Raw genomic sequence first — 13,879 nt, 5'->3', positions numbered from 1 at the left:
AAAAAAAAAAAAGAAAAATCTTTTTAAAAATTCTCTATTGCACCTCAGATAGACCTATTTTTGTAAAATTTTTGGTGGTTGCTCTAAGGATTACAAAATCAATTCTTATCACAGTCTACTTAGAGTTAACATATACACAATGATCTTGCAAAAGTATGGTTTCATTGTCACCAATCCTCATCCTTTGTGCCCTTGTTGTAATATATTTTACATATACATCTATTGTAAATCCCACAATAAAACATTATGATTTTTGCTTTATTTTCTAACTGAAAGATAAAAATTGTATATATTTATCATATTCAACACGTTGTTTTGAAATATCCACATGTTGTGGAATGGCTCAATCAAGCTGATTAACATATGCATTACCTCACATACATAACTATATTTTTGTGGTGAAAACACTTGAAACCTGCTCTCTTAGCAATTTTCAAGAATACAATACATGTTTATCAACTACAGTCACTATGTTGTACAGTGCTTCTATTAGTTCAACTTTTTTAGATTCCACATATGATTTTTTTCTTGAAATTGTCAGTTACATTTTCAAGAAATTAAGAGAAAAGATAGTTGTTTATATTTGCCCACATACTAGCCATTTCTAGTTCCTTGCAGTTAGGCTCAAAGGGTGATGCAGAGTAATAAAATGTGATCTCTTTGGCATAGAACCCTCAATTTAGTTGAGGGCTACATACAAACATATAGGAAATATTTAAATAGTAATAAGAGTTTGCATCTAATTAGGTGTCAACATTATTGGCATAAACAAACTGTGTAACCAGGCTTTGGATCCGAATTCAAGTGAATGTTATAGACAGATTTAGAGGTGGAAGTGAGCATAGCAAGTTCTCTACAGTAGGTAGAGGTCAGATTATGAAGCCAAGATCAAGAGCTGGGGCTTTTTCATGTTAGTAGCTATAACGGAATCTTAAATAAGGAAGTGACATAATGACAGCATTTATTTTATGTGCAGGATTGATTTGAAGGGGAGGAGGCAAAGGATTTGAACCACGTACACTTCAGTCACAATAAAAGGAAATGTGGTCTGGGGTGGAGGTAGTGGAAATAATGAATAAGGAATAGATTGAGAGGCCTTTGGAAAAACATCATCAACTTGTGTCTTAATATGGTGATTGATAGGGAAGGAAGAATCAGGGAGGATTTCATTGTGGGGTTGCAATATGATGTAATCACTTAAGAAAAATTGAAGTTGAGAGAGGAAGTTGGTTTGAATTTGGAATAAATTGTAAAATTTGGATTGTATTACAACTGGGTAGACATCATGTTTTCTACTTAGAAAACACCAGCAGACTTTTAAAAATGAAGAACTGAAATTCAGATTAGAGGTTGGAACTAGAAATAGACTTGTAGTCATCAAAGAGAGCCCATATGAAAAATGTAAGATTTAATTTGGGTTATAAAGGTAGAGGGAAAATGTTAGCAAGGTTAGAGGCTGTGAAATTCTGGGAGGAACAGGTGGGCAAGAGGTAGTGAGGATGGTTGGAAAAGGCCACTTTTTTTTTTTTTTTTTTTTTTTTTTTTTGTCTTCTCAGACCCTCCTTTCTTCTGAGAACAATCACCTCCACCTAGAGGCAACAGGCTTCTCTGCTAAGTGTTCTCCATGATCCCGCCCTTTACCATATTTGATGGATTCACTGTAAGCCCATCAAAGTCTATTTTTGGTAATTTTCTAACTTGATCAAAGAAAACTTTTGTAAGACATGAAATCCAGCAGCTTCTCAAAGCTATGTTCTCTACCCCATAGCCTACTATATGCAGAAATGAACAGAGACAAAGAGGTGAATATAGCTAAAACCCGGTTTTATTCAGTTCCCAATGTTCCAGAGGTCCAGCTATATCCTTGTCCTGTTTGGGTTTCACTGTACAACCCTGTATGATATTCCATGAACCAATACATACCACTTTTGCCTAAATCTGTTTGAATTGAATTTCTGACCCTTTCAACCAAAAGATGTATGCTGCACTGAGTGGTACAAAATCACATAAATGGAACAATTAAGTCCATGAGCAGACACATAGAGAAGGGATAAACACATAAGTTTGTTATGGATTGGGAAAATAAAAAGCATTATTCTTAGAATGGCCTGGCTCAGACTCAATGGGAAATCTAAATAGAAGATTAAATTTCAGTACCAAAAAAAGATGAACTGTCAGAGAAAATCTAAGAAATGGGTTATTGGTAGAGCCTCTTATATGGTTTGTTTTAGTCTACTTGATCTACTTTGTTTGCAAGGTATATTTAATTTGACAGGTTATGATTAAATTTAAATAAAGGTTTATTTATTTAAGAGTGCTATTCGTTTAAATACTGCCTGTGCAGGTGTTGTGCTTGTAAATAAGGTTGGGAGATGAAATGATGACACAGGCATCAACCCTGAGCTTTTCTGTGCAAAAGAGTCCCAAAATATACACAGTTATTTAATAGTTTGTAATTTTATTGGAGGAATGCTCCAAGTCCCTCTCAATTCATATCATCTCTTCTCCTAATCATTCAGCAAATATACTGTGTGCATTTGAGGGGCATTCATCACCAAAGTGGAAGTAGGGGAAACTGGAAAAAGAACTGGTGAAGACAAAGTATATTGACTTCACTGTTTTGCTGAGGGTTAGCATCTCCCAAGTTGCAGACACAGTTCAGGTCCTCAGGCATCTCCTAGTTGGAGCAGAGAGGCAGTGGGGCCCTTCATATGTGGAAGTGTGAACACAGATACACATAGCCTGAGGGAAACATGACAAACCTAATCACCCATCTATGAACTTTAAGGATTTCCAGAGTTAGTCCCAGACATCCCAGCCTCAGATTAATTATGGAAATAATTAGTAAGAGCCTGGGGAAGGTGATACTTGAGCGCCTTCTGATTTGTTTAAACAGCTGGTGGAGTTAAGCAATTGTTTTTACACACGGTTTAGTTTAGTATAAACCTGGGGGTTCCTACTGCACTATTTTGTGTCTTTTATTTTTCATTTAGATCTTTGAGCAATACCTTCGAACATCATGTACAGAGGTTTTTCCACTAATTTTTGCTTCTAGGATATGAACTTTCAGAGACAATGCAATTGAAAGTAGTATAGTCAATTGTTAAGCCTGGAGGTTCTGGAGTCATAATGGCCAATAATTGCAGATCTCAGCTCCAACATTGACCAAATTAGAAACATCAAAATATCTATTAACAAATAGATAAACATATTGTGATATATTCATGCAATGGTGTGCTACACAGCCATGAAATGAACATGGATGACCTCACAAATATATTGTTGAATGAACAAAGAAAGCTTTAGGGTAATTTGTATACTATGATATCATTACTTCAGTTCTTAAATATCTACAAAACACCACCACATACTATACAGGGTCCCATAAGTGGGTGAGAAAACAGAAAGAAACGCGTGAAAATTATAAACACTTCATTCAGGAGCGTGGTTACCGCTGATGGAAGAGTAGTATAAAAAAAGATTCTGGGATGGGCACGGTGGCTTACACCTGTAATCCCCACACATTGGGTGGTCGAGGTGGGCGGATCACCTGAGGTCACGAGTTCCAGACCAGCTTAACCAACACAATGAAACCCCGTCTCTACTAAAAATACAAAATTAGCCGGGCATGGTGGCACATATGGGTAATCCTAGCTACTCAGGAGGCTGAGGCAGGAGAATCGCTTGAACATGGAAGGTGAAGGTGTGGTAAGCCAAGATAGTGCCACTGCACTACAGCCTGGGCAACATGAGCAAAGCTCCACCTCAAAAAAAAAAGAGATTCCATTATTTTGTAATGGTTCAGTTCTTAGGTTAAGAGATAGGTGTTGTGAAAGATTAATTTCTAGCATATGTTCTCTACCTTTAAAATTATTGGGCAAATATTCTATCTATGTTTAGAAAAATCTATACTGGAAATAACCATTTTCCATTCTGAGTTAGAATGCAATTAAATATGTTTCCTAGTTAGTGGATTAAAGACAATATTTTGTAAATCACATTATTATGAATGAATTAACCTGAAATTATAATCTACAAAAGAAAAAATACTAGGTTTCTACTTCCAAATAAAAGGTATATCGGATTATGAAAATATAATTTAATAATGAAACCTTTCCAATTATCAATTTGTATTTTTTTTCTTTTGTTTCTCTCTTTGGTTTGTTTTGTTTGTTTGTTTGTTTCCTGAGACAGACTAACTCTGTTGCCCAGGCTGGAGTGCTGTGGCGCAAACTTGGCTCATGCAACCTCCACCTACTGGGTTCAAGTGATTCTCCTGCCCCAGGCTCCTGAGTAACAGGGATTACAGGCATATGCCACCATTCCTGGCTAATTTTTGCATTTTTAGTAGAGACAGGGTTTCACCATGTTGGCCAGGCTGGTCTCCAACTCCTGACCTTAAGTGATCCACCTGCCTCAGCCTCCCAAAGTGCTGGGATTACAGGCATGAGTTACCACGCCCGCCCCAACTGTATTTTTTCAATGCATTTAATATATTGTCTCCAATATTATGCATGTTTGTGTTATGTGCTTCATTCAATAAAATAAAGTTGTATAGTTCTGACAGATGTTTTTCTTATTCCTGGTTGTCTTTATATATTATACTAATTTTCAGGTCCTTATATGTATTTGAGTTTAAAAATCACTAGTTTATAGGCTATGACACTATAAAAACATATAAAGAGATCTTGCTGTGGCAAAATTATATACAATATCCATCACCAAACAAAATGATGAAACTTTAGCTTGATGTACCTTCATAAAAGTCAATTCACCATTTATACCAGTAATATGGTTTGGCTGTGTCCCCACCCAAATCTCACCTTGAATTGTAATAATCCCCATGTCTCAAGTTGGGGGCCAAGTGGAGATAACTGAATTGTGGAGCAGTTTCCCCATACTGTTCTCATGGTAATGAATAAGTCTCAGGAGAAACATGGAGGCCAGAAGACTCAGCCAGACCTTCCATGTTCCTCTGCCTACTTTTATCCTAGATGGCAGCTGATTAGCTGGTATGCACCCAAATTGAGGGTCGATCTGCCTCTCCCAGTTCCCCAACTCAAATGTTAATCTCCTTTGGCAACACCCTCACAGACACATGCAGGAACAATACTTTGCATCCTTCAATCCAATCAAATTGACACTCAATGTTAACAAAGGATGGAAAGAGAGAAGCCAAGGATAATAGCCGCACTTCATGATTCAGGCAACTGAACAAATTGTCTTTACATTCAGAGACATGGAACATAAGAGAATACGCATGGTATAGCAATTAATACATTTTAGGGCATGGTGACTCTGGGGTGTCTGTGAAGCATCTCAGTGAAAAATATAACTAGTCAGAGATATATAGATCTGAAGCTCTCTGATAAAGGAATCTGATATAGGAATAGCTCTCTGGCATAGGCATCAGCTTCATGAACATGGTGATTAAAACCTTGATATGAAGAAAGGAGGAATAAGTACATAATTTGAGGAATAGGCAGAGGAGAAAATAATACTTGCAGAGGCCAGGGAGAAGGGAGAAAATCTGGAAGAATATAAATTATGGAGACAAAGAAAAAGATTATATAATGTAAGCTGATGTGGGCCCCTGCCACAAGATCAAGTGGCATAAAGACTGAAAGGAGCCCATTTAATTTATCGAGTACGAGTCATCACTTAGTGATATGGTTATAGTGGAACTCAGATTGGCGTGAGCTGAGGAGGATTATCCAAGTAAAACAAAACATAGCTATAATGGTTCAAAGCCCTCCGAAGGTACATGTATTTTGATCCAGCAGTTACAGTTCTGATAACTTAGCCTAAGAAAATTATTAGGGACATGTAAAAGTATGCATGCACTCAGCTGTTCACTGTACATTAGGCATTTTAGGAAATAGAATACTGACCGAAGTTAATTTAAAGAAGAAAGGGTTATTTGAATACTAGAACTCATCCAGTTGCAACTTCATTTGCTGTATTTGATGACACTGATTATAGTTGACCCTACTGGAGAGGAGGAACATCTGACAACAGGAACCTTAACAATAGTAACCATGAGGAAGGCAGGCTCTGTTGTCTCAAACCAGGTGGAAGTGGACTAATGGGAGCTAAACTTCAAAACTATATGAGCTGAGCAGTTACAAGACACAAAGAAGTTAAAAAAAATTGATGGATGAAGTAATTAAAAGTATGAAACCCAAATAAATAGCCACCACATTTTCAAAACAGATTTGTAAAAGTTGTATTTGTTAACACTGTGCACAAACATTTTATACTAAATAAATATCAAACTACGTTCTTCCGAAAAAATAAAAAGATGCTGGGTATCATGTTATTGAATTATATGCGTTATCTTGCTCATTTCTCAGAACAGTTCTATGTGATATTTACTATAATTACACTATATCTATAATTTATAGATTAATAAATGGAAGTTAAAGAGACTTGGTAACTTAATCAAGGATGTTCAGCTAGTAAAGGTCAGATCCAGGAATCAAAACCAGGACTGATTTGAAAAACTTTGTTCTTGTCCACCACACTTCACGAGAAGATTTGTGGTTATGCAATTATTAAAGAAATCATATACTTTTACAGCTGAATAAATAAATCATACACTCACTTTTTCACCTGAATGCTATGCACATATTAAATAATACATTATCAAAATCTACATGAAAAGATATATATAACATAGTGTTACCTTAATCTGGAGCATATAGATTACAAAATAATATGTACAACATGTTCCTATTGTTCTATGTGAACCAGTGTTTGTCTATTATCTATCCATCTATCCCCCTATATACCTACTCATCTTGAAAGAATACATCCTGAGGTGCTAGCAATGACTATATCTAAATGTACAAGGTTATAAATGTCTTTTGTTTTCTCAATTTTCCTTGTTAATATTTTCCAGCCATCTTTTGTCATGAGCACATGTAGCTTTTATAGTAGGGAAAATAAAAGCAAATTTTCTAATTTAATATGCAATTAAAAACTCTTTGAAAATAGGACTTGAGTATTGTTCGCCACAGCCCACTGCTGTATCCAGCAGAGTGCCATGCTCAAGAAACACTGAAGAGCCACCATGAGGTCTGAAAGGTGAGCAGGTGGTGCCAGAGAGTCGTCCATGATAAAGGGGAATGAGCAGAGCTCCAGCAAATGGAACAAATGGAATAGCAAGGACCTGCTCATCTTAACTGGATTTCTTTTCTTAACATTTTTAACTTCACATAATTTCAGACTTGTGGAAATATTGTAAGGAAATCACAAATAACTTCCAGCTACCTTTTATCCAGGTTCAACACTTGCTAAAACTTTACTACATTTCTTTTCCCCCCGTATATCAAGGAGATTTAGACACGGAGGAAGCGCAAGTGTGTGGTGAGGTATTTTGTTTTCCAAATTCTCCTTAAAATGTTCCTCTGTGTTAGAACTCCCCTGGCAGGAACTCCTTGTCACCACTAGGGCTAGAGACTCTCTTCCCTTCTTTGCCCCGCCTGCTCCCTTTGCCAAGCACACTGAAGAGGAAGAGGTATTTCTTGGGATTGCTGCCAAGGCAGAGACTGTGAAGAAGGAAGAACGTTGCCTGAGCAGAAGGAGCATATTCTCAGGAGACGGGGCACCTGCCAGCCACACCAAGTATTAGGCCACCAGGAAGACCCCCATTTGCAAGCCAGCCCAGCCTTCCATAGAGAAAGAGGTGAGTGTGTCTGGCCTGGCTGCACAGAATATTGACTCTTCCCCAATGCCAAGACCTTCAGGGTGCCTGTCCTGTCTACAGTCACCTACCCCTCGCGTTTGAGAGGTTGAGGCTTCTGACAACTTAAGTCAATATGGTGAAGACTACAAACTATGGTGAAGACTACAAACTAAGGGGTCATTTCAAGGATAAGGGTTCTCAAAATACAGGAGAGGGTTTACTTGTTGGACAGAATTCAGGAGGCCAGAAATAGGGCCAGACTGAGGCCTAGACCAGGGAATGAGTGAAGGAGAGGCAGCATTCCAAGTTCAAAGGCTCCAATCAATACATGGTTCTTTCTGTGTTCTGGGCCCATGATGGGTCGCCTCCTGGTACCTATCAATGCCTTGCCTGTCTTCCAAGCCTCCCTTGCTCTGGGTACTCTGAGCGAAAGGCTGGGAGTGAAAAGCAGCCTTGTTCCTGAATTCTGATCCTGTTATAATCTAATCTTCACAGGCCCCTGTAGTTCCTTCATCATGAACTGGCACATGATTATCTCTGGGCTGATTGTGGTGGTGATTAAAGTTGTTGGAACGACCTTCTTTCTACTTTATTGTGAGTATTTGGGCAACCCCTTGCCCTAACCTCTGTGTTGTCTTGCTCATGGACTCCTCTGTCAGAATGCAAGGTTGAGTGTAGATGTCACGTACCCAAGTCTTTCCACCTGAGAACAACTGACCCAAACTGAGGTCAATTGGCAATGTCTTTCTCACTCCCCAGCACACACACTGGGCCAGGCTCCTCGGTCTACCTTGGAGATATAGAACTTACAAGTTTCTGATGGTTAGAACCCCATGCAAAGCTTTTGCTAGTAGAGTATTAGTTGGGTGATCTCAGCTGAAGTACTTAGCAGTGCTTGTTATTGTTGCCAAAATCTAAAAATACAGCTCCAGTTCAACCCAATTATGAGGCCATGGTAAGAGATGAATTATAATGTAACAGGATTTAACTGAGAAAGAAATTTCTGTGTACATATAAATTAATTCATCCAAATGCCTAGTAAAAGAAGGATTTCACTATCCTATCAAAGGATTTCACTGCAATCAGAAACTAGAATCTTCTCCAGCCCCGAAGCCAGTAGGGAAAGCAAATGAGGAAGGAAATGTGAGTAGGAGGCAGTAGTTAGCTAAGAAGTGTCTTCCTCATGATGCAATTTGAAGGTGCAATTCCTGTCAAGTCAGACAGCAGGAAAGAAATATGAATAAGTGAATGTAGTCACAAACCACATTTACACATCTTCACTGAGTCAGAGAGTTCAGTATTTCCCGCTAACAGTCACAGTACCCTGGCAGCCCCTGTGCTGAGGTTTGTTTGCTATATTCATCATGCAGTCACATTTGGGGCTGAGCCGACAGCTGATTTTCTTTGCAGTCCCACAGATTTTTAACAAAAGTGACGATGGTTTCACCACCACCACCAGGAGCTATGGAACAGGTAATCTGCACAGTGGTAAATCTCCCCAACCTCCTGCTACTTCCATGCTGAATTATTAGAGACCTTCCACACAGCCCCCTTTCCCAATCAATTCTTTTGGACAAATGTTCCATAAAGATCTTCTAATTAATTCCCTTTCTTTTATATATGAGAAAACCAAGAGCAGACTGAGGGAAATTCCTGATCATCAGTTTTCCTCCTGGATACGAGGGTACTTTCTATCTAATCATCGTAATAGAAGGTGAAAGTGCTGAATAGCCAGTAGCCATGGGAGACTGAGAGATGAGCGGGGCATGGTTCTCCTCTCCCTATTAAACCAGCTTCCTCTTGAAGTCTTATCCAAGAACATCCTCCCTCTCACTTCCTCTTACAACACCTATTACTACTGAGATCGTTAGGAGAAAGACCATTTCGAAAATGTTTATTGAATCTTCTCAGTTATAATCTCAAAGTCGTTTCTGATGAAAACCAGGCTAATACATCTTAGAGTCTATGAACTGTGTACTGAAATAAAAAGTGAATGCCAATTTGTTTCATTAAGATAAAAGTAAGTAATTTGATGGCAGAGTAAAGTTGTCTTCAACCACAATGGACAAATAACCGGCACCCCTGATGTAATGTTTGACCAGCCTCTGAAGCCACTGAAGCTGCCTGCTCAGACAGCCAGTGTTCCCAGGAAAATGAGGCCCCTATATGGGTTTCTAGAAATGAATGGACCCTTCTCTGCTTTTAGAAAGTCTTCATAAAGTTCACCTGCTTCCTTGTCTGCCAAAACCCCCTTGGCCCTGAAATTTTGTTCCAATTAGCCTCAGTCCTTAGAGCTAATACAGTGCTGATGAGAAAGAGTCCCAGAGCTGCCTGGGATTATGAGTTTTCATATTGAGTTTGGGACACCAGAAATAGAAAGAACAGCAAAGATGCTATGTGGAGCCTTGGGGAGAAGTACTCCAAACAGTTGTTTGGAGAAAACACTGTCAAAGGTTTCTATAAGATAAGAATATGAGAGTTTCCCTCTGATACTAAATTCCTCCATTATTTTCCTTTCTCCCGTTCTTTTTCTCAGGATTTGATGCCTACCGCTACATCAGAAAAAAAAAAAAAAAAAAGGAGACAGGAAATAGGATTTGGGTGTCGAGCATGACAAGTAATGGTAGTAGTTAGATGGAAGGCTCAAAGAAAGAAATTTTCTGAAATGTTCTAGATCAGAGTGGCCAAGAGCTTCTTGTCATCTCCATGATTCAGAGATAGTCACGCAGCCCATCCTCTGATGTTTCTGTTTCTGTGTTGTATTCATCAGACAGTAACATTCAGGTTTTCTTTTCAGTCTCACAGATTTTTGGGAGCCGTTCCCCAAGTCCCAACAGCTTCCTTCCCACAAGGAGCTATGGAACAGGTAAAGTGCATGGTTACAACCTACTCTCCATTGCCCAGGTTCTTATGCACTGAATTCTCAGCGACTTCTCCCATTGTCTTTATTCTTATGGAACTTTTTTGCTCAAAGGGACCACAAAGATCTTCCAGTTCATTCTCTTTATATATATTATTTTGGCTTTTATTTTTTAATTTTCTGAGTATATAGTATTTTTTAATTTTCTGAGTATTGCCTCAAGCATTTATCTTTTGTATTACAAACAAACTAAAGAATTACAAACTCCTAGTTATGTTTAAATCTGCAATTACACTATGTTCGGCTATAGTCACCTGTTGTGCCAGCAAATAGTAGGTTTTATTTATTCTTTCTATTTTTCAGTACCCATTAACAAGCCCCACTTCTCCTATACCTCCCCACCAACTACCCTTCCCAGCCTCTGGTAACCATCCAGCTATGTTCTATCTCCATGAGTTTAATTGTTTTAAATTTTAGCTCCTGTAAATAAGTGAAAACATGCAAAGCTTGTCTTTCTCTGCCTGGTTTATTTCATGTAACATAATAACCTCCAGTTCGATTCATGTTGTTACAAATGACAGGATCTGATTTTTTTATGGATGAATAGTACTCCATTGTGTATATGTACCACATTTCTTCATCCATTCATCTGTTGATAGACACTTCTTAGGTTATTTCCAAATCTTGGCTATTGTGAACAGTGTTACAATAAAAACAGGAGTGCAGATATCTCATCAATACACTGATTTCCTTTCTTTTGAAACTTTACTTAGGAGTAGGATCGCTGGGTCATGCGGTAGCTCTATTTATAGTTGTTTGAAGAGCCTCCAAACTCTTCTCCACAGTTGTACTAGTTTACATTCCCACCAACCGTGTGTGAGGGTTCCCTTTTCTCCAGATCCTCTCCAGCATCGGTTATTGCCAGCCTTTTGGACAAAAGCCATTTTAACTGGGTTGAGATGATACCTCATTGTAGTTTCGATTTGAAATTCTATACTGAGGAATGGTGTTGAGCACCTTTTCATGTTTATATTTGCCATTTGTGTGACTTCTTTAGAGAAATGTCTATTTAGATCTTTTGCCCAATTTTTAACTAGATTATTAGATTTTTTTCCTATACAATTGTTTGGGTTCCTTACATATTCTGGTTATTAATCCCTTGTCAAATGGGTAGTTTTCAAACATTTTCTTCCATTCTGTGGGTTGTCTCTTCACCTTGTTGATTGTTTCCTTTGCTAAGCAGAAGCTTTTTAACTTGATATGATCTTATTTATCCATTTCTCCTTTGGTTGCCTGTGCTTGTGGTATACTACTCAAGAAATCTTTGCTCACTTCAATGTCCTATAGAGTTTCTCCAAAGTTTTCTTGCATTTTCATAACTTGAGATTTTAGACTTATGTCTTTAATCCACTTTGATTTGGTTTTTGTATATGAGATAGGGGGTCTCATTTCATTCTTCTGCATATGAATATCCAGTTTCCCAGCACCATTTATTGAAGACGCTATCCCTTCCTCAATGCATGTTCTTGATACCTTTGTCAAAAATGAGTTCACTGTAGATGTATGGAATTATTTCTGGGTTCTCTCTTCTGTTCCGGCCTACGTGTCTGTTGTTGTGCCAGTGCCATGGCATTTTGGTTACTAAAACTCTGTAGTATAATTTGAAGTCAGGTAAAGTGACTCCTCCAGTTTTGTCACATTTTTGCTTAGGATAGCTTTGGACACTCTGGGTCTTCTATGGCTCCATGTACATTTTAGGATAATTTTTTTCTATTTCTGTGAAGAATGTCACTGGGTTTTTGACAAAGATTGCATTAAATCTGCAGATTGCTTTGGGTAGTGTGAACATTTTAACAATATTGATCCTTCCAATCCATGAACATGGAATATTTTTCAATTTTTTGGTGCCCTTGTCAATTTCTTTCACCAGTGTCTTATAGTTTTCATTGGTCAGATCTTTCACTTTAGTTAATTCATAGATATTTTATTGTATGTGTAGCTATTATAAATGGATTGATCTCTTAATTTGTTTTCAGAGTATTCACTGTTGGCATATAGAAATGCTACAAATTTTTGTCTGTTGATTTTGTATCCTGAAACTTTACTGAATTTGTTTATCAGTTCTAATAGCATTTTAGTGGAATCTTTAGGTTTTTACAAACATAAGATCATGTCATCTGCAAACAAGGATAATTTGACTTCTTCCTTTCCAACTTGGATGTTTTTTATTTCTTTCTCATCTGACTGCTCTAGCTAAGTCTTCAAGTACTATGCTGAAAAACAGTGATAAAAGCGGGTGCAGCCTTGCCATGTTCCAGATCTTACAAAAAAGGCTTTCATTTTTTCCCCATTCAATATGATGCTAGCTGTGGGTCTGTCACATATGGCTTTTATTTTGTTGAGGGATATTCCTTCAATACTCTGTTTTCTGAGAGTTTTTATCATGAAGGGATGTTGACTTTTATCAAATAATTTTTCAGCATTAATTAAAATGATCATATGGTTTTTGTCCTTCATTCTGTTGATATAATGTGTTACATTGATTAATTTGCATGTGTTAAACCATTCTTGCATTCCTGGGTTAAATCCCACTTGGTCATGATGAATGATCTTTTTACTACGTTGTTGAATTCAGCTTGCTAGTATTTTGTTGAGGTATTTTGCATCAATACTGATCATTATATTTGCCTGTAGTTTTCTGTTTTTGATGTGTCTCAATCTGGTTTTGGTATCAGGGTAACGTAGGCTTTATAGAATAAATTTGGAACTATTCCCTCCTCCTCTACTTTTCAGAACGGTGTGAGTAGAATTGGTATTAATTCTTCTTTAATACTTCAGCAGTAAAGCCATTGGATCCTGGGCTTTTCTTTATTGGGAGAGTTTTTATCATGGCTTTGATCTCATTACTTGTCATTGATCTGTTCAGGTTTTGGATTTCTTTGTGGTTCAATCTTGGTAGATTGTATGTGTCTAGGAATTTGTTCATTTCTTCTAGATTTTCCAAGTTATTGGCATACAATTGCTCTGAGTAATCACTAATGATCCTCTGAATTTCTGTGCCATCCATTGTAATGTCTCGTTTTTCATGTCTGATTAATTTGAGCCTTCTCTCGTTTTTTTCTTGATCTGGCTAAAGGTTTATTGATTTTGTTTATCTTTTCAAAAAGCCAACTTTTGTTGCATTGATGTTTTGTTTTCTTCATTTCAATTTATTTTAGCTTTGATTTTTATTTCTTTTGTTCTACTAATTTTGACTTTGATTTGTACTTGCTTTTTTATTCTTTAAGATTTATCATCGGGTTTTTGTTTGAAGTTGCTTTTTTTTTTTTTTT

General features: G+C 37.5%; 1 protein-coding gene across 1 annotated transcript in view; it reads left to right on the top strand.

Moving 5' to 3' along the window:
• The first annotated feature begins 7,510 nt into the window (after positions 1-7,510).
• The window catches only part of CLEC5A (C-type lectin domain containing 5A), a 16,349-nt gene continuing 9,980 nt past the window's right edge, over positions 7,511-13,879 (top strand). Inside the window, exons 1-3 of the mRNA XM_017499779.2 lie at positions 7,511-7,687; positions 8,183-8,281; positions 10,485-10,553. Of these exons, the coding sequence (XP_017355268.1) occupies positions 8,203-8,281; positions 10,485-10,553 (148 nt within the window). The 5' untranslated portion in view covers positions 7,511-7,687; positions 8,183-8,202. The remainder of the gene's footprint in view (positions 7,688-8,182; positions 8,282-10,484; positions 10,554-13,879) is intronic.

This window comes from Cebus imitator, unplaced genomic scaffold (assembly GCF_001604975.1).
Source record: "Cebus imitator isolate Cc_AM_T3 unplaced genomic scaffold, Cebus_imitator-1.0 Scaffold260, whole genome shotgun sequence".
NCBI lineage: Eukaryota > Metazoa > Chordata > Mammalia > Primates > Cebidae > Cebus > Cebus imitator.
Note: the sequence above shows the minus strand (reverse complement) of the source record. Positions and strands in the feature narration are given on the sequence as shown.